At 41.6% G+C, this 22,266-nt stretch overlaps 1 protein-coding gene across 1 annotated transcript; it reads left to right on the forward strand.

Annotated features, from left to right (window-relative positions):
• The first annotated feature begins 650 nt into the window (after nucleotides 1-650).
• Nucleotides 651-20,636, forward strand: LOC121562725 (B-cell receptor CD22-like). Its single transcript, XM_045216602.1, has 8 exons — nucleotides 651-765; nucleotides 1,057-1,413; nucleotides 2,195-2,446; nucleotides 2,657-2,920; nucleotides 4,085-4,175; nucleotides 4,304-4,358; nucleotides 4,471-4,697; nucleotides 20,198-20,636. Coding segments are annotated over exons 1-8 (1,362 nt in total). The 3' UTR covers nucleotides 20,199-20,636.
• The last annotated feature ends 1,630 nt before the right edge of the window (nucleotides 20,637-22,266 follow it).

The raw sequence follows: 22,266 nt of genomic DNA on the forward strand, positions 1-22,266 counted from the left end.
CATTCCAATACATTCCTAACAGATTTCACAACATATTAAGTGTGTGCCCTCAGGCCTCTACTATACTACCACATATATATATAACACAAAATCCATGTGTACATGTGTGTATAGTGCATATGTTATTGTGTGTTTGTATGCATGTGTCTATGTTTGTGTTGCTTCACAGTCCCCGCTGTTCCATAAGGTGTGTTTTTTTTCTGTTTTTTAAATATAATTTTACTGCTGGCATGAGTTACCTAATGTGGAATAGAGTTCCATGTAGTCATGGCTCTATATAGTACTGTGCGCCTCCCATAGTCTGTTCTGGACTTGGCACTGTGAAGAGACCTCTGGTGGCATGTAGATGGGTGAGAGAAAAAATGTATGTAATCCATTTAGAATTTAGGCTGTAACACAACAAAAATGTGGAATAAGTCAAGGGGTATGAATACTTTCTGAAGGTACTGTATATATTATATGTCTACCTATAGTACACTAGAATAACCAAGGTAAGCTAGATTTACCATAGGCCCACATACACAAACAATTCAGGACAAGAATCCAAAGTAGCAGTCTTTCACACCTCACTGACTGACACTTCTCTATGGATTCCATTGAAACTCAACTCAGCAACTACAGCAACAAAGTGTGGACAAAAAAGCCAAGTTATGGTGTCTCCTACCAACACAGTGTGGGGACAGTGTGTAACACTGACCTGTAACACCACCTGTACTCTGAGTGACAACCCCAACCCCACCTACATCTGGTACAAGAACGGCCAACGTCTAGATGAACCCACCTTCCAACAATACTCTGTTATCAGTTATTTTACAAACAGTTACTCCTGTGCTGTAAAAGGCCACGAGGATCTCCTCTCTCCTGCAGTGTGTGAGTCTAAATACAATTACAGTATTTTTTGCAAAAGATTATTCATATTTTTTAAGTTTGCAAAGTTTGAATCTTACTACGATTATTACTATCACTAAAGTTGTATTGTTCAGTCCTGAATGAACTGTTTTGAAAGATAATTGACTAATTTCTTAAACTCATTGATGGGTTACTTTTGTCTTTTAGGTGTTCTGGGTAAGACCTGTTTCAACGTGACTTACCTCCATCAGAGTATCTGTGCCTTGAAGGGGTCAACAGTGGAACTGCCCTGCACATATCAACATCCAAGTAATCATACAGTCTCAGAATCAAACTGGTACATCCAAGAGAAACTTGATGAGGAGCCTAAAATTCTGAGCTCGGTGCCAGAGTATGCAGGTCGTGCGGAGTTCGGTGGGGATAAAGAGAATGTCTGCACCCTGAGAATCACAGACCTGAGGGAGATCGACTCAGCTGAGTACTGGTTCACATTCAAGACTCAGACACAACGCTATTGGTATAATTTCCTTCAAAGAGAGACACATGTCAGGCTGTCTGTCACAGGTACACTAGTGTGTGATGCTTTATCAGTTACATTCAAGTATTTCGACCTTAATAGGAATGACAGTCTACAGTGCATTCGGAAAGTATTCAGACCCCTTCCCTTTTTCCACATTTTGTTACGTTACAGCCTTATTCTAAAATGGATTAAATAAAACATTTTCCTCATCAATCTACACACAATACCCCATAATGACAAATGCAAAAACAGGTTTTTAGATTTTGAGCATCGTGTTTCCATTGATCATCCTTGAGATGTTTCTTTAACTTGACTGAAGTCTAAATTTGGTCAATTCTATTGATTGAACATGATTTGAAAAGGCACACACCTGTCTATATAACATGTCTATATAATATGACAGTGCATGTCAGAGCAAAAACCAAGCCATGAGGTCGAAGGAATTGCCCGTAGAGCTCCAAGACAGGATTTTGTCGAGGAAAAGATCTGGGGAAATGTCTGCAGCATTGAAGGTCCCCAAGAACACAGTGGCCTCCATCATCCTTAAATGGAAGAAGTTTGGAACCACCAAGACCCTTCCTAGAGCTGGTCGCAAAAATGTCTAAAAATATGTTTTTGCTTTGTCATTATGGGGTATTGTGTGTAGATTGATGAGGTGGGGGGGAACAATTTAATCCATTTTGGAATAAGGCTGTTACATAACAAAATGTGGAAAAAGTCAAGGGGTCTGAATACTTTCCGAATGCATTGAATATAATGAATGTTTTGCTTCATATGATTAGAATTGACGTCAACTAATGTAATACGGTATGTTTTTAATCGCAGGTCTGCAGGTGAAGGTGTCTTCTGCCACGGTGACAGAAGGAAAGGCAGTGTTACTGACCTGTAGAACCACCTGTAATCTGACTGACAACACCAACCCCACCTACATCTGGTACAAGAACGGACAACTCGTAAACAACCAAAATAACTACCTGTTACTAGACCCAGTCAGCGGAGAGGATGCAGGCAGATATTCCTGTAATACAAAAGGGTATGAGAATCTCTACTCTCCTGAAGAGACTCTCACTGTCATTTGTGAGTATTCTTAAATAAATGACAGTTTTATATAATGAAACTTCATTTGTACTGTGCGTGCTCTCGTATTTAGTTGAGTTTTTTAAACTTCTGAAGGATGTCACGTGTTTCCAAGACAGAGGACCAGAGATCTAGTCTCAGAACATATTGTTGAAGTGGCAGCATGATGTCGGCTGTGTACTCTTACCCCTCTGTCTTCCTCAACACCAGATGCTCCAAAGAACACCTCAGTGTCAGTCAGTCCCTCTGGTGAAATAGTGGAGCGAAGTTCAGTGACTCTGACCTGCAACAGTGATGCCAACCCACCTGTGGACAAATACACCTGGTACAAGAAGAACGTAACCTCACCAAAAGCATCAGGACAGAGTTACAGCATCACTAACATCAGCTCTGAGGACAGTGGAGAATACTACTGCGAGGCAGTGAATGAAGTTGGAGCGAAGAATTCTACATCTCAATGGATCATTATAGCAGGTCAAATATGATTTAATCATTAGCATATTTTAATCTACAGTCGTGGTCAAAAGTTTTGAGAATGACACAAGTATTGGTCTTCACAAAGTTCGCTGCTTCAGTGTTATGAGATATTGTTGTCAGATGTTACTATGGTATACTGAAGTATAATTACAAGCATTCCATAAGTGTCAAAGGCTTTTATTGACAATTACATTAAGTTTATGCAAAGAGTCAATATTTGCAGTGTTGACCCTTCTTTTTCAAGACCTCTGCAATCTGCCCTGGCATGCTGTCAATTAACTTCTGGGCCACATCCTGACTGATGGCAGCCCATTCTTGCATAATCAATACTTGGAGTTTGTCAGAATTTTGCAGAATATCAGTCTGTCCCTGATGTTTTTCCTGGAGAGAAGTGGCTTCTTTGCTGCCCTTCTTGACACCAGGCCATCCTCCAAAAGTATTCGCCTCACTGTGCGTGCAGATGCACTCACAACTGCCTGCTGCCATTCCTGAGCAAGCTCTGCACTGGTGGTGCCCCGATCCCGCAGCTGAAACAACTTTAGGAGACGGTCCTGGCGCTTGCTGGACTTTCTTGGGTGCCCTGATGCCTTCTTCACAACAATTGAACCTCTCTCCTTGAAGTTTTTGATGATCCGATAAATGGTTGATTTAGGTACAATCTTACTAGCAGCAATATCCTTGCCTGTGAAGCCCTTTTTGTGCAAAGCAATGATGATGGCACGTGTTTCCTTGCAGGTAACCATGGTTAACTGAGGAAGAACAATGATTTCAAGCACCACCCTCCTTTTAAAGCTTCCAATCTGTTATTCTAACTCAATCAGCATGACAGAGTGATCTCCAGCCTTGTCCTCGTCAACATTCTCACCTGTGTTAACGAGAGAATCAGTGACATGTCAGCTGGTCCTTTAATGGCAGGGCTGAAATGCAGTGGAAATGTTTTTTGGGGATTAAGTTAATTTTCATGGCAAAGAGGGACTTTGCAATTAATTGCAATTAATCTGATCACTCTTCATGACATTCTGGAGTATATGCAAATTGCCATCATCAAAACTGAGGCAGCAGACTTTGTGAAAATTAGTATTTGTGTCATTCTCAAAACTTTTGGCCACGACTGTACACTATATGATAACACATGAATTCATGTTGTCCATGTTGGTTTAGGGAAACAAACATCTGTGAAGAATGCAGCTATAGGTATCACAGTGGTTGTTCTGGTTCTCATCCTCTGTCTCTCTGGCTTCATGTGGTTCAGGTGAGCATCTTGTCCTTTCACTTTATCGTTCTGATATGTTACTAACTTCATTGTCATTGATTGATTGATTGATTGATTGATTCATTCATTCATTCTTTAAATTATTCCCACGTTCATGTGCAAAACAGGAAGAAGGCCACCACATCCACCTCTGTCACGAGGGACACAGCAGACAATGGACAGGTGAGTTAAGTTCACATAGTATTTGTTTGTTTTCTTTCAGATACTGCACTTCATTAGGCTTGCCTGGCACAATGGAACAAATTGAATTTAGTCTGTCTTCTTTCCCCATCAGGTAAACTCAAGCCTTGTTCATGACAACATCTCAGGCATGGCCATGACCCCTGCTGCAGCACAAAGAGCAGACACAGATGACCAGGATGACGTTCACTACGCCAGCGTCCATTTCTGTAACCAGGAAGTGCCTCTGTACTCTACTGTCCAACTGCCTCGACCCCAGAAAGAGGATGATGATGTCCAGTACGCTGCTGTGAAATTCAACCGCCCCAGTGCTGCCACCTGGTGAGCAAGTCTAGCCATTAGAACATCTCAGATTATCTCATAATTAAATGGTACTTGTGCTTGACAATTGGGAATGCATACAACACTTGTATGTTATGCAGACCAGCAGTTGTTTGGTTTAAATGTATTAAGATATAGAATGACTTAAAAGTTGTTTGGTTTAAATGTTTTAACATCTATACGGTGCCTGAGGAAGACCCCCAGCATCATCAAGGACCCCACAAACCCCAGCCCCGAGCTGTTCACTCCTTACCGTTGGGCAGACGGTACTGGAGCATGAGGTCTGATACCTACAGGCTCAGAGACAGTTTCTATCTACAATCCATCAGACTGCTGAACACTTGAACTGGACTGACCACCTACACTGTTTCTTCGCACACTGAGAATAATGGCACCGGAGGGAATGGCTGCCATTTTACGGGCTCCTAACAAATTGTGCTCATTTTTTCACATTGTTTGTAACTTCTTTTGTACATAATGTTTCTGCCACCGTCTCTTATGACCGAGAAGTGAAGCGAGTGGGGAACCCACCTCTACCATCCATCCTATTGGCCAACGTGCAAACACTGGTGAACAAACTGGATAAGCTCTGTTTGAGACTATCCTACCAACAGGACATAAAAAACTGTAATATCTTATGTTTTACTGATAGTGGCTGAACGATGACATGGATAATATACAGTTGGCTGGGTTTTCCGTGCATCGGCAAGAGAGAACAGCTACCTCCGGTAAGACGAGGGGTGGTGGTCTGTGTCTATTTGTCAATAACAGCTGGTGCGGGATATCTAATATTAAAGAAGTCTCAAGGTTTTGCTTGCCTGAGGTAGAGTACCTTATGATAAGCTGGAGACCACAGTGCCTTGCAAAAGTATTCATCCCTTTTGGCGTTTTTCCTATTTTGTTGCATTACAACCTGTAATTTAAATTGATTTTTATTTGGATTTTATGTAATGGACATACACAAAATAGTCCAAATTGGTGAAGTGAAATGAAAAAAATAACTTGTTTCAAGAAATTCAAAAAAATATATAAGTGGTGCGTGCATACAGTGGGGAAAAAAGTATTTAGTCAGCCACCAATTGTGCAAGTTCTCCCACTTAAAAAGATGAGAGAGGCCTGTAATTTCCATCATAGGTACACGTCAACTATGACTGACAAAATGAGGGAAAAAAATCCAGAAAATCACATTGTAGGATTTTTAATGAATTTATTTGCAAATTATGGTGGAAAATAAGTATTTGGTCAATAACAAAAGTTTCTCAATACTTTGTTATATACCCTTTGTTGGCAATGACACAGGTCAAACGTTTTCTGTAAGTCTTCACAAGGTTTTCACACACTGTTGCTGGTATTTTGGCCCATTCCTCCATGCAGATCTCCTCTAGAGCAGTGATGTTTTGGGGCTGTCGCTGGGCAACACGGACTTTCAACTCCCTCCAAAGACTTTCTATGGGGTTGAGATCTGGAGACTGGCTAGGCCACTCCAGGACCTTGAAATGCTTCTTACGAAGCCACTCCTTCGTTGCCCGGGCGGTGTGTTTGGGATCATTGTCATGCTGAACGACCCAGCCACGTTTCATCTTCAATGCCCTTGCTGATGGAAGGAGGTTTTCACTCAAAATCTCACGATACATGGCCCCATTCATTCTTTCCTTTACACTGATCAGTCGTCCTGGTCCCTTTGCAGAAAAACAGCCCCAAAGCATGATGTTTCCACCCCCATGCTTCACAGTAGGTATGGTGTTATTTGGATGCAACTCAGCATTCTTTGTCCTCCAAACACGACGAGTTGAGTTTTTACCAAAAAGTTATATTTTGGTTTCATCTGACCATATGACATTCTCTCAATCCTCTTCTGGATCATCCAAATGCACTCTAGCAAACTTCAGACGGGCCTGGACATGTACTGGCTTAAGCAGGGGGACACGTCTTGCACTGCAGGATTTGAGTCCCTGGCGGCGTAGTGTGTTACTGATGGTAGGCTTTGTTACTTTGGTCCCAGCTCTCTGCAGGTCATTCACTAGGTCCCCCCGTGTGGTTCTGGGATTTTTGCTCACCGTTCTTGTGATCATTTTGACCCCACCGGGTGAGCTCTTGCGTGGAGCCCCAGATCAAGGGAGATTATCAGTGGTCTTGTATGTCTTCTATTTCCTAATAATTGCTCCCACAGTTGATTTCATCAAACCAAGCTGCTTACCTATTGCAGATTCAGTCTTCCCAGCCTGGTGCAGGTCTACAATTTTGTTTCTGGTGTCCTTTGACAGCTCTTTGGTCTTGGCCATATCGGAGTTTGGAGTGTGACTGTTTGAGGTTGTGGACAGGTGTCTTTTATACTGATAACAAGTTCAAACAGGTGCCATTAATACAGGTAACGAGTGGAGGACAGAGGAGCCTCTTAAAGAAGAAGTTACAGGTCTGTGAGAGCCAGAAATCTTGCTTGTTTGTAGATGACCAAATACTTATTTTCCACCATAATTTGCAAATAAATTCATAAAAATCCTACAATGTGATTTTCTGGATTTATTTTTCTCAATTTGTCTGTCATAGTTGACGTGTACCTATGATGAAAATTACAGGCCTCTCTCATCTTTTTAAGTGGGAGAACTTGCACAATTGGTGGCTGACTAAATACTTTTTTCCCCCACTGTATGTATTCACCCCCTTTGCTATGAAGCACCTAAATAAGATCTGGTGCAACCAATTACCTTCAGAAGTCGAATAATTAGTTAAATAAAGTTAACCTGTGTGCAATCTAAGTGTCACATGATCTGTCACATGATCTCAGTGTATATATACACCTGTTGTGAAAGGCCCCATAGTCTGCAACACCACTAAGCAAGGGGCACCACCAAGCAAGCGGCACCATGAAGACCAAGGAGCTCTCCAAACAGGTCAGGGATAAAGTTGTGGAGGAGTACAGATCAGGGTTGGGTTATAAAAAAATATCTGAAACTTTGAACATCCCACGGAGCACCATTAAATCCATTATTAAAAAATTTAAAGAATATGGAACCACAACAAACCTGCCAAGAGAGGGCCACCCACCAAAACTCACGGACCAGGCAAGGAGGGCATTAATCAGAGAGGCAACAAAGAGACCAAAGATAACCCTGAAGAGGCTACAAAGCTTCACAGTGGAGATTGGAGTATATGTCCATAGGAACACTTTAAGCCGTACACTCCACAGAGCTGGGCTTTACGGAAGAGTGGCCAGAAAAAAGACATTGCTTAAAGAAAAAAAGAAGCAAACACGTTTGGTGTTTGCCAAAAGGAATGTGGGAATGTGGGAGGTACTCTGGTCAGATGAGACTAAAATTGAGCTTTTTGGCCATCAAGGAAAACGCTATGTCTGGCGCAAACCCAACACCTCTCATCACCCCGAGAATACCATCCCCACAGTGAAGCATGGTAGTGGCAGCATCATGCTGTGGGCATGTTTTTCATCGGCAGGGACTGGGAAACTGGTCAGAATTGAAGGAATGATGGATGGCGCTAAATACAGGGAAATTCTTGAGGGAAACCTGTTTCAGACTTCCAGAGATTTGAGACAGCAGGACAATGACCCTAAGCATACTGCTAAAGCAACACTCAAGTGGTTTAAGGGGAAACAATTAAATGTTTTGGAATGGCCTAGTCAAAGCCCAGACGTCAATCCAATTGAGAATCTGTGGTATGACTTAAAGATTGCTGTACACCAGCGGAACCCATCCAACTTGAAGGAGCTGGAGCAGTTTTGCCTTGAAGAATGGGCAAATATCCCAGTGGCTAGATGTGCCAAGCTTATAGAGACATACCCCAAGAGACATGCAGCTGTAATTGCTGCAAAAGGTGGCTCTACAAAGTATTGACTTTGGGGGGGTGAATAGTTATGCACACTCAAGTTTTCTGTTTTGTTGTCTTATTTCTTGTTTGTTTAACCAAAAAAATTATTGCATCTTCAAAGTGGTAGGCATGTTGTGTAAATCAAATGATACAAACCCCCCAGGTTGTAAGGCAACAAAATAGGAAAAATGCTAAGGGGGGTGAATACTTTCGCAAGCCACTGTATCTACCAAGCGAGTCTTCATTTATATTTATCATAGCTGTCTATTTACCACCACTAATCGATGCTGGCACACTCAACAACGAGCTGTATAAGGCCATGAGCAAAAAAGAAAATGCTCATCCAGAAGTGGCACTCCTAGTGGCCGGGGACTTTAATGCAGGGAAACTTAAATCCGTTTTTATCTCATTTCTACAAGCATGTCACATATGCAACCAGAAGGGGAAAAATGTAGACCACCTTTACTCCCACACACAGAGATGCTTACAAAGCTCTCTCTCGCCCTCCATTTGGCAAATCTGACCATAATTCTATGCTCCTGATTCCTGCTTACAAGCAAAAACTAAAGCAGCAAGTACCTGTAACTCGCTCAATACGGAAGTGGTCAGATGACGTGGATGCTAAGCTACAGGACTGTTTTGCTAGCACAGACTGGAATATGTTCCCGGATTCATCCGATGGCATTGACGAGTATACCACCACAGCCAACGGCTTCATCAATAAGTGCATCGATGACGTCGTCCCCGTACGTACATATCCCAACCAGAAGCCATGGATTACAGGCAACATCCGCACAGAGCTAAAGGCTAGAGCTGCTGCTTTCAAGGAGCAGGAAACTAATCCGGACGCTTATAAGAAATCCCGCTATGCCCTTGAACCATCAAACAGGCAAAGCATCAATACATGACTAAGATTAAATCCTACTACGCCGGCTCTGACGCTCGTTGGATGTGGCAGGGCTTGCAAACTATTACAGACTACAAAGGGAAACCCAGCCGCGAGCTGCCCAGTGACGCGAGCCTACCAGGCAGGCTAAAGGCCTTTTATGCTCGTTTCGAGGAAAGCAACACTGAAGCATGCATGAAAGCACCAGCTGTTCTGGACGAATGTGTGATCACGCTCTCCGTAGCCAATATGAGCAAGACCTTTCAACAGGTCAACATTCACAAGACCGCGGGGCCAGACGGATTACCAGAACTTGTACTCAGAGCATGCACGGACCAACCTTTACTGTGCCTTTACTGACATTTTCAACCTCTCTGTAATACCTACATGTTTCAATCAGACCACCATACTCCCTGTGCCCAAGAAAGCCAAGGTAATCTGCCTAAATGACTACCGCTCCGTAGCACTCACCTCTGTAGCCATGAAGTGCTTTGAAAGGCTGGTCATGGCTCACATCAACACCATCATCCCGGATACCCTAGACCCACTCCACTTTGCATACCCCCCAACAGATCCACAGATGACGCAATCTCAATTGCACTCCACACTGCCCTTTCCCACCTGGACAAAATGAACACCTATGTGGGAAAACAGCTCAGAGTTCAACACCATAGTGCCCACAAAGCTCATCACTAAGCTAAGGACCCTGGGACAAAACACCTCCCTCTGCAACTGGATCCTGGACTTCCTGACGGGCTGCTCCCAGGAGGTAAGGGTAGGCAACAACACATCTGCCACATTGATCTTCAACACAGGGGCCCCTCAGGGGTGAGTGCTTAGTCCCCTCATGTACTCCCTGTTCACCCACGACTGCGTGGCCAAGCATGACTCCAACACCATCATTAAGTTTGCTGATGACACAACGGTGGTAGGCCTGATCACCGACAACGATGAGACAGACTATGGGGAGGAGGTCAGAGACCTGGAAGTGTGTTGCCAGGACAACAACCTCACCCTCAATGTGAGCAAGACAAAGGATCTGATCGTGGACTACAGGAAAAGGAGGGCCGAACACGCCCCCATTCAAATCGATGGGGCTGTAGTGGAGCGGGTCAAGAGCTTCAAGTTCCTTGGTGTCCACATCACCAACAAACTATCATGGTCCAAACACACCAAGACAGTCATGAAGAGGGCACGACAATGCCTATTCCCCCTCAGGAGACTGACAAGATTTGGTATTTGTCCTCAGATCCTCAAGAAGTTCTACAGCTGCACTATTGAGAGCATCCTGACCAGTTGCATCACTGCCTGGTGTGGCAACTGGTCTGCATCTGACCGTAACGATCTACAGAGGGTAGTGCGTACGGCCCAATACATCACTGGGGCAAATCTTCCTGCCATCCAGGACTATACTAGGCGGTGTCAGAGGAAGTCCCAAAAAATGGTCTAAGACTCCAACCACCCAAGTCATAGACTGTTCTCTCTGCTACCGCATGGCAAATCTAGGTCCAAAAGGCTCCTTAACAGCTTCTGCCCCCAAGCCATAAGACTGCTGAACAATTAAACAAACAAACAAACTCGAACTATTTGCACTTTACCCTACAGTACAGTACATGTACATATTACCTCTATTACCTTGATTAACCTGTACTGTATAGTCTCGTTATTTTACTTGAGTTTATTTAGTAAATATTTTCTTAACTCTTATTTTCTTACAACTGCATTGTTGTTTAAGGGCTTGTAAGTAATCATTTCATGGTAAGGTCTATATATAAACCTGTTGTGTTCGGCACATGTGACAAATAACATTTTATTTGATTCGACCTTAGCACACATGGACACAGACACGTTCATGCTACACATCACAGCTGCTGCTACCAGATTCTTATTGTGATTGCTAAATAGTGCACAATTGAAACACTTGCCCCCCCAACCCCCCCCTTCCCCAAAACACGTGTAAATATTAGACTATACATTGTGCCTTCCTGTATTATACTTATGCTAAAATGTTTATTATCTTTTACTGAGCCATTTACTTTATGTTCGTATTCTTATATTGTATTATGTCTTATTGTTGATGCATTGTTGAGAAGGAACCTGCAAGTAAGCATTTAGTTGGACGGTGTATACAGTCACAGAAACATTTATATTCAGAACTATGGGGGCGGGGCACGCGTAGACAAGATGGCGTATTGAATAGAAAGCGGTACAAAACACCTCAAGATAAAAACTTAATATTCAAAATCAGTAAGTTAGACTAAATATTAGCATTTCATATATTCGCAGTTAATATAATTCAATCTGGATAATAACACAAAACAGATCATAAGGCTAGAGAAATATATCAACAAATATTACAACAACACGCAACACCCAAACATGACTGAAGACAAGCGTGGAGAGCCGATCCACAAAAGGAAACGCGACTCATCGACTGATACAGATGATATATGCTTTTCACCACTGGGTATGGTAAGCGACCTGTTGAAGTCGATAAATGACAAATTGGGCATACTAGAATTGGTCAGTAAAGACGTAAAAGAGTTGAAAGCGAGTCTTCAAATGAGTGACGAAAAAGCATTGATAATGGAGAAAGAAACCAAAAAATTAAAACTGACAGTCTCTAAGATGGAAACGGACGTTAGGGAACTTAAAAAGGAGATCAACCTTCTGAGAGAAGCCTTACTAGACATCCAAACTAGATCGATTAGGGAAAATCTAGTACTTACGGGTATTCAGGAAAAGGAGGGAGAAATAACAGAGAATATTATTAAGGACTTCCTGCATACAGCGCTACAAATCCCACTCGAGGCTGTCGATAAAATCCAACTCGAACGTGTACACCGTTTCGGAAAAAGAAGACAGAAATATGAGCGCCCAATCGTTGCCAAATTTGCTTTTTTAAGGATAAAGCTATGGTGAAAAGCCTAGGAAAAAGACTTGCTGGCACGAAAATAGGCATGAATGATCAGTTCCCGAGGGAGATTGTAGAAAGGCGCAAAGTTCTGTATCCAATCATCAAGGAAAACAGATTAAAAGGGAAACGTGTTGCACTCGTGGTGGATAAACTATATATTGACAACCAAATGTTCAGAGACACAAAGACTACTCCATGGCTATTCTAAAAGTTGTAATAGAGGAGTCGAATATTGGAGCACCTGATACTAGCAATGATAGGGATTGTAATATTAAATAACATTTATAGTAAGTATAGTATTTTATAAAAGGATAAAACGACATAACAAGCAGAATAATACATCTTTAAATACAAATAATTAGAACATGGCTTTTTTGGCGGGAGGTTGTTGTTTTGGCGGATGGTTGTTGTGGTTGGTCCTGTGTTCTCTCTGGCGTCCTTTCCCCCTTGCGGCAGATGCGGGTGCGTTTGCACGCTCGGCCCATTTCTTCCGCAGTCAACCATGTGGTGTGCATTTTTTTGTTTGAAAAGGTGCGGCGTTAAGTGAGTGATAGGGGAAATGGTTGCATATCCCAGAGCCGACCGGGGGTCTATGAGCAGGGGTAGTGAGAGAGAGCTTTCAATTTTGTGTAGATGAGGGATATACATTTTTAAATATAGTATACATCTAATCTAATTTTTCATTGTCCTATCATGATGGAAAGAAAGATCCCTAACCCTATAACCTGGACACCCACCTGAGCGACCCATACACCAAAGAGAAGTTCCCATCTCTTTTATGGACCTGCTGTGAGTATGCAGCCTAAACAGAGAAATAAATGCAGTCAGAGACCTACTTGAGCAGCACCGCCCCCTCAAGATTCTGAGCCTTCCTGGCAGGGTTGGTCCTACAAAGCCAGAGCCCCCTGATGGGAGAGCATAATATACAAGGAAATTCTCAAAGCTGCTAATGAGAACCTTGACGACCTTGTACCTAGCCGGTGGGGATTCCGGTGGGGTACGCCCACCCAGGTAGTGGCAGTGCTGGCAACACTGGCTGCAGTAACCCATGGGGAGGGGGTCACACTCGGACAATCAGAGAGGGGGTTTATCATTGTGGCCCAGTGTCACGCCCTGGCTCTGGGACTCCGTTATGTTGAGCCAGGGTGTGTTGTTTCATTGTGTTTTGGGTTCTAGGCTGATTATCTAGCTCATGTGTTTCTGTGTTGGCCGGGGTGGTTCTCAATCAGAGGCAACGAGTATCAGCTGTTGCTTGTTGTCTCTGATTGCGAACCATACGTAGGCAGCCTGTTTTCCACAGTGTGTTGTGGGATCTTGTTCCGTGTATGGTTAGTGTCTGTTACCAAGGACGTCACGTATCGTTTTGTTGTTTTGTTCGTGTGGTACTCTAATAAATAAGTATGTTCGCAAATCACGCTGCGCATTGGTCCACTGTGTATGACGATCGTGACAGAAGATCCCACCAAAACTGGACCAAGCAGCGTGTCCAGGAGCCAACGCCAGAGGTAACTCTAGCGGATATCCACTTCGACTGGGTCAAGCAGCGTGTCCAGGAGCCAACGCCAGAGGTAACTCTAGCGGATATCCACCTCGACTGGGTCAAGCCGCGTGAGGAGGAGAGAGGTTGGACTTGGGAGCAGAGGCTGGAGAGTCTGGCGAGAGCCATGGAGGCCATAGCCAAAATATGGGAAACCAGGCCTGCTATTCATAGCAGACTTCGAAAAGGCATTTGATAAAGTTCGACTGGGGTTTATATATAAATGCCTGGAGCATTTCAATTTTGGAGAATATCTTATAAAATGGGTCAAAATCATGTATAGTAACCCTAGGTGTAAAATAGTAAATAATGGCTATTTCTCAGAAAGTTTTAAACTGTCAAGAGGAGTGAAACAAGGTTGTCCACTATCGGCATATCTATTTATTGTGGCCATCGAGATGTTAGCTATTAAAATCAGATCCAATAATAATAATATCAGAGGATTAGAAATCCAGGGCTTAAAAACAAAGGTGTCATTGTACGCTGATGATTCATGTTTTCTTTTAAATCCACAACTAGAATCCCTCCACAGCCTCATAGAGGATCTAGATACATTTTCTAACCTCTCTGGATTACAACCAAATTATGACAAATGTACTATATTACGTATTGGATCACTAAAAAAGACCATTTTTACATTACCATGTAGTTTACCAATAAAATGGTCTGATGGTGATGTGGATATACTCGGAATACATATCCCAAAGGAAATAAATGATCTCACTTCAATAAATTTTAATAGAAAGTTAGCAAAAATAGATAAGATCTTACTACCATGGAAAGGAAAATACCTGTCAATTTGTGGAAAAATCACCCTGATTAACTCTTTAGTATTATCCCAGTTTACCTATTTGCTTATGGTCTTGCCTACGCCTAGCGAACAGTTTTTTAAATTATATGAGAAAAAAATGTTCAATTTTATTTGGAATGATAAGCCAGACAAAATTAAAAGGGCATATTTATATAATGAATATGAATTCAGAGGACAGAAATTATTAAATATTAAAGCATTAGACCTATCACTAAAAGCTTCAGTCATACAAAAGTTATACTTAAATCCGAACTGGTTCTCAAGCAAATTAGTAAGATTGTCTCACCCAATGTTCAAGAAAGGCCTTTTTCCCTTTATTCAGATTACAACAACTCATTTGCAGTTATTTGAAAAGGAAATCATCTCCCAAATATCACTATTTCTAAAACAAGCCATAGAAAGTTGGTTGCAATTTCAATTTAATCCTCCAGAAACGACAGAACAAATAATGCAACAAATATTGTGGTTAAATTCAAATATACTAATTGACAAAAAACCTTTATTTTTTGACAGAATGTTTAAAACATTTATAATCTTCGTAGATGATATCATCGGTAGGACTGGTGGAGTTATGTCGCACATGCAGCTAACAAAAACATATGGAAATGTCTGCTCTACCCAAAATTACAACCAAATACTTGCAGCCTTACCGCAAAAGTGGAAGAGGAAAGTGGAAGGGGGAGAAAGTAAGGAACTTGTCTGTCGGCCTTGAATTAAAGAACATAATTGGTTAAGGAAAACTGTGATAAATAAAAAAGTATATCAGTTTCACTTAAGGACCAAAGGATTGACAGCCGTCCCATATAGATTGCAAAATAGTTGGGAAGAGATCTTTGACGTACCGATCCCATGGCATAGTGTTTATGAACTGACACGCGAAACGACACCGGATTAAAAAATGTGAATCTTTCAATTTAAATTATTATATCAAATTCTTGCTACCAATAGAATGTTATTTATATGGGGGATACAATCTTCCCAGCTCTGCAGATATTGCTGTGAAGAGACAGAATCATTAGATCATTTGTTTTGGTTCTGTCCATTTGTAGCTTGTTTTTGGACACAGGTCCAGGAATGGTTAAAGGATTGCAATATTTACCTGGAGCTAACCTTGCAGATAGCATTACTGGGTGATCTGAAAAGTCATAGTCAATCAATCAATAATATAATAATACTTTTAGCAAAAATGTTTATTTTTAATTCACAATCTGTAGAAGCAATGAGAATAGAAAGGTTCAGAACTTTTGTAAAACATCACAGTACGTTTGAAATATATATGGCAAATAGAAATCCTATATGGATGGTGTTAAGAGATAGATGGGAGGTATTGAATAGAGTTGAAGGATGGGACTAATAACAAATAACAACAAATAATAACAAAGATAGCTAATAATGTAAGCATACTGTGTCCATAATAAGTATATAGGTTGTATGTTGGGAGCTTTTGGGAAAGAGCACAGTTAGAAAGATATGGCATATAGAAGCAAACCGGATGGACATCATGAAAATGATCGGAGAGGTTGAGAGTAGAAGAAGTTCAGGAGCAAAAATTTTTTTAATATACAGTGGGGAGAACAAGTATTTGATACACTGCCGATTTTGCAGGTTTTCCTACTTACAAAGCATGTAGAGGTCTGTAATTGTTATCATAGGTACACTTCAACTGTGAGAGACGGAATCTAAAACAAAAATCCAGAAAAACAAATTGTATGATTTTTAAGTAATGAATTTACATTTTATTGCATGACATAAGTATTTGATCACCTACCAACCAGTAAGAATTCCAGCTCTCACAGACCTGTTAGTTTTTCTTTAAGAAGCCCTCCTGTTCTCCACTCATTACCTGTATTAACTGCACCTGTTTGAACTCGTTACCTGTATAAAAGACACCTGTCCACACACTCAATCAAACAGACTCCAAACTCTTCACAATGGCCAAGACCAGAGAGCTGTGTAAGGACATCAGGGATAAAATTGTAGACCTGCACAAGGCTGGGATGGGCTACAGGACAATAGGCAAGCAGCTTGGTGAGAAGGCAACAACTGTTGGTGCAATTATTAGAAAATGGAAGTTCAAGATGACGGTCAATCACCTTCGGTCTGGGGCTCCATGCAAGATCTCACCTCGTGGGGCATCAATGATCATGAGGAAGGTGAGGGATCAGCCCAGAACTACACAGCAGGACCTGGTCAATGACCTGAAGAGAGCTGGGACCACAGTCTCAAAGAAAACCATTAGTAACACACTACACCGTCATGGATTAAAATCCTGCAGCGCATGCAAGGTCCCCCTACTCAACCCAGCGCATGTCCAGGCCCGTCTGAAGTTTGCCAATGACCATCTGGATGATCCAGAGGGGGAATGGGAGAAGGTCATGTGGTCTGATGAGACAAAAATATAGCTTTTTGGTCTAAACTCCACTCGCCGTGTTTGGAGGAAGAAGAAGGATGAGTACAACCCCAAGAACACCATCCCAACCGTGAAGCATGGAGGTGGAAACATCATTCTTTGGGGATGCTTTTCTGCAAAGGGGACAGGACGACTGCACCGTATTGAGGGGAGGATGGATGGGGCCATGTATCGCGAGATCTTGGCCAACAAACTCCTTCCCTCAGTAAGAGCATTGAAGATGGGTCGTGGCTGGGTCTTCCAGCATGACAACGACCTGAAACACGACCTGTCGCTGGGCAACACAGACTTTCAACTCCCTCCAAAGATTTTCTATGGGGTTGAGATCTGGAGACTGGCTAGGCCACTCCAGGACCTTGAAATGCTTCTTACGAAGCCACTCCTTTGTTGCCCGGGCGGTGTGTTTGGGATCATTGTCATGCTGAAAGACCCAGCCACGTTTCATCTTCAATGCCCTTGCTGATGGAAGGAGGTTTTCACTCAAAATCTCACGATACATGGCCCCATTCATTCTTTCCTTTACGGATCAGTCGTCCTGGTCCCTTTGCAGAAAAAACAGCCCCAAAGCATGATGTTTCCACCCCCATGATTCACAGTAGGTATGGTGTTCTTTGGATGCAACTCAGCATTCTTTGTCCTCCAAACACGACGAGGTTGAGTTTTTACCAAAAAGTTATATTTTGGTTTCATCTGACCATATGACATTCTCCCAATCATCTTCTGGATCATCCAAATGCACTCTAGCAAACTTCAGACGGGCCTGGACATGTACTGGCTTAAGCAGGGGGACACGTCTGGCACTGCAGGATTTGAGTCACTGGCGGCGTAGTGTGTTACTGATGGTAGGCTTTGTTACTTTGGTCCCAGCTCTCTGCAGGTCATTCACTAGGTCCCCCCGTGTGGTTCTGGGATTTTTGCTCACCGTTCTTGTGATCATTTTGACCCCACGGGGTGAGATCTTGCGTGGAGCCCCAGATCGAGGGAGATTATCAGTGGTCTTGTATGTCTTCCATTTCCTAATAATTGCTCCCACAGTTGATTTCTTCAAAACAAGCTGCTTACCTATTGCAGATTCAGTCTTCCCAGCCTGGTGCAGGTCTACAATTTTGTTTTTGGTGTCCTTTGACAGCTCTTTGGTCTTGGCCATAGTGGAGTTTGGAGTGTGACTGTTTGAGGTTGTGGACAGGTGTCTTTTATACTGATAACAAGTTGAAACAGGTGCCATTAATACAGGTAACGAGTGGAGGACAGAGGAGCCTCTTAAAGAAGAAGTTACAGGTCTGTGAGAGCCAGAAATCTTGCTTATTTGTAGGTGACCAAATACTTATTTTCCACCATAATTGCAAATAAATTCATTAAAAATCCTACAATGTGATTTTCTGGATATTTTTTCCTCAATTTGTCTGTCATAGTTGACGTGTACCTATGATGAAAATTACAGGCCCCTCTCATCTTTTTAAGTGGGAGAACTTGCACAATTGGTGGCTGACTAAATACTTTTTTCCCCCTGTATGTATATATATATATATATATATATATATATATATATATATATATATATATATATATATATATATATATATATATATATAATAGAATTATTGTAAAATTAACTCTGTCCATAAGGTGTAGATAGTAAATATAGACCGGAAGTAGAGGCCTGGGCATTGTTGTTCACTAATTTACTCCAAGTAGGGAAAGGATGGCGGGGTTGAAAAGTAATAAAGGGGAGTATATATATAAAAAACATGGGGGATTGGAAGTGATGCAGACAATTACATTGATAGAAGATACAATCTATCTGCAATATTAAGCTGATCCACCTCCCCCCCCCAAAAAAAGTAAGCATTTAGTTGGATGAGTTGACTCAACATTTTGTGACTTAAGTCCATGTGAAGTCAACTTATGTCCAGTCTGAATAGGGAAAAAGGTATTTGATACCCTGCTGATTTTGTACGTTTGCCCACTGACAAAGACATGATCAGTCTATAATTTTAATGGTAGGTTTATTTGAACAGTGAGAGACAAAATAACAAAACAAAAAATACAGAAAAACGCATGTCAAAAATGTTATAAATTGATTTGCATTTTAATGAGGGAAATAAGTATTTGACCCCTCTGCAAAACATTACTTATTACTTGGTGGCAAAACCCTTGTTGGCAATCACAGAGGTCAGATGTGTCTTGTAGTTGGCCACCAGGTTTGCACACATCTCAGGAGGGATTTTGTCCCACTCCTCTTTGCAGATCTTCTCCAAGTCATTAAGGTTTCGAGGCTGACGTTTGGCAAATCGAATGTTCAGCTCCCTCCACAGATTTTCTATGGGATTAAGGTCTGGAGACTGGCTAGGCCACTCCAGGACCTTAATGTGCATCTTCTTGAGCCACTCCTTTGTTGCCTTGACCGTGTGTTTTGGGTCATTGTCATGCTGGAATACCCATCCACGACCCATTTTCAATGCCCTGGCTTAGGAGGTTTTCACCCAAGATTTGACGGTACATGCCCCATCCGTCGTCCCTTTGATGCGGTGAAGTTGTCCTGTCCCCTTAGCAGAAAAACACCCCCAAAGCATAATGTTTCCACCTCCATGTTTGACGGTGGGGATGGTGTTCTTGGGGTCATAGGCAGCATTCCTCCTCCTCCAAACACGGCGAGTTGAGTTGATGCCAAAGAGCTCGATTTTGGTCTCATCTGACCACAACACTTTCACCCAGTTCTCCTCTGAATCATTCAGATGTTCATTGGCAAACTTCAGACGGCCCTGTATATGTGCTCCCTTTAAGAGTGTGCTCCTAAACTCAGCTCGTTACCTGTATAAAAGAAACCTGGGAGCCAGAAATCTTTCTGATTGAGAGGGGTTCAAATACTTATTTCCCTCATTAAAAAAAATGGTGTTTTTCTGGATTTTTTGTTTTGTTATTCTGTCTCTCACTGTTCAAATAAACCTACCATTAAAATTATAGACTGATCATTTCTTTGTCAGTGGGCAAAAGTACAAAATTAGCCGGGGATCAAATACTTTTTACATACGACTAATAAAACTTGAAACGATAACTTTAAATGAGACCCCAAAAGTGAGTATTGATGATGACATGTTGCATCTCCTTTCTCATCAGACCTCTGGCACAGGCAGCTGAGGAGGACTCCTCCATGGTTCATAGCACAGTCAACAATCCCAGGACCAAGACGACCAGAACAAAAGAAGTCCTGAACACAAGTAGAAGACCTGAACACAAGACGACCTGAATAAAAGAAGACCTGAACACAACAAGAAGACCTGAACACAAGATGACTCTGCTTGGGAATTTTTTTTTTTTTTTTTTTTCAATCGAAAGCGCATAGTTGACAAGCATACAGCACTTGAATTCTGAAGGTGATTTAAGCCAACATCTGCAGCATTTACCGCTAATGTGATCTCTGCAAACATCAGGAAAATTGTCTTTAAAATCTGCATTGTCGGCAGAACACTCTTTTTACATTTGACTCTTTATTACTAAAAATATAGTATACTATAGGGTTTAATCTAGTATACTATAGGGTCTACTATAGGGTTTAATATAGTATACTATAGGGTCTACTATAGGGTTTAATATAGTATACTATAGGGTTTAATATAGTATACTATAGGGTCTACTATAGGGTTTAATATAGTATACTATAGGGTTTAATATAGGGTTTAATATAGTATACTGGTGGTGTTGGCCTATTTCTACATGGGGCTCATGGCTTGACACTGAGCTGTGGCTAAAAGCTTTGCTTTGTATATCTGAAAGGGAACAAGACAATACCAAACTTGTCATTAAGCAGTATTTCTTTAGCTCTTTGCGTTTTAGCGAGAGGAAAATGTTACCCATAATGTAGCTTCAGAACTGTTAACGACTGACTATACATTAATGTACAAGACTATACAGCAACACTGTTATTCACTTCGGGCCCTATTCAGACTGGACATAAGTTGACTTCACATGGACTTAAGTCACAAAACGTTGAGTCAACTCATCTCAAGTCTGAATCGGGCCCTTCATACACATCTTGCTATTAATATTATTATTATTTTTTTTCTTGTAAAATGCTTTTGTAAAATGCAATTTAATTACTCAATTAGAATTACTTTTATTTTGGGTTGAACTACCCTTTTAAATAAAAGTACACTACCAGTCAAAAGTTTGGACACACCTACTCATTTTTCTATTGTTTACATTGTAGAATAATAGTGAAGAAATCAAAAATATGAAATAACATATGGAATCATGTATTAACCAAAAAAGTGTTAAACAAATCAAAATAGTTGTTATATTTGAGATTCTTCAAATAGCCACCCTTTGCCTTGATGACAGCTTTGCACACTCTTGGCATTCTCTCAACCAGCTTCATGAGGTAGTCAGCTGGAATGCATTTCAATGAACAGGCGTGCCTTCTTAAAAGTTCATTTGTGGAATTTCTTTCCTTCTTAATGCGTTTGAGCCAATCAGTTTTGATGTGACAAGGTAGGGGGGTATACAGAAGATAGCCCTATTTGGTAAAAGACCAAGTCCATATTATGGCAAGAACAGCTTAAATAATCAAAGAGAAATGACAGTCCATCATTACTTTAAGACATGAAGGTCAGTCAATACAGAACATTTCAAGAACTTTGAAAGTTTCTTCAAGTGCAGTCGCAAAAACCATCAAGCGCTATGATGTAACTGGCTCTCTTGAGGACCACCACAGGAATGGAAGACCCAGAGTCACCTCTGCTGCAGAGGATAAGTTAATTAGAGTTACCAGCTTCAGAAATTGCAGCCCAAATAAAGTTCAAGTCACAGACACATCTCAACATCAACTGTTCAGAGGGGACTGTGTAAATCAGGCCTTCATGGTCGAATTGCTACAAAGAAACCACTACTAAAGGACAACAATAAGAAGAGGAGACCTGCTTGGGCCAAGAAACACGAGCAATGGACATTAGACCGTTAGAGTCCAAATTGGAGATTTTTGGTTCCAACTGCCGTGTCTTTGTGAGATGCAGAGTAGGTGAACGGATGATCTCCGCATGTGTATTTCCCAGCATGGAGGAGGAGGTGTTATGGTGTGGGGGTGCTTTGCTTGTGACACTGTCTGTGATTTATTTAGAATTCAAGGCACACCTAACCAGCATGGCTACCACAGCATTCTGCAGCAATACGCCATCCCATCTGGTTTGAGC

Source organism: Coregonus clupeaformis, unplaced genomic scaffold (genome assembly GCF_020615455.1).
Source record: "Coregonus clupeaformis isolate EN_2021a unplaced genomic scaffold, ASM2061545v1 scaf0747, whole genome shotgun sequence".
Lineage (NCBI taxonomy): Eukaryota > Metazoa > Chordata > Actinopteri > Salmoniformes > Salmonidae > Coregonus > Coregonus clupeaformis.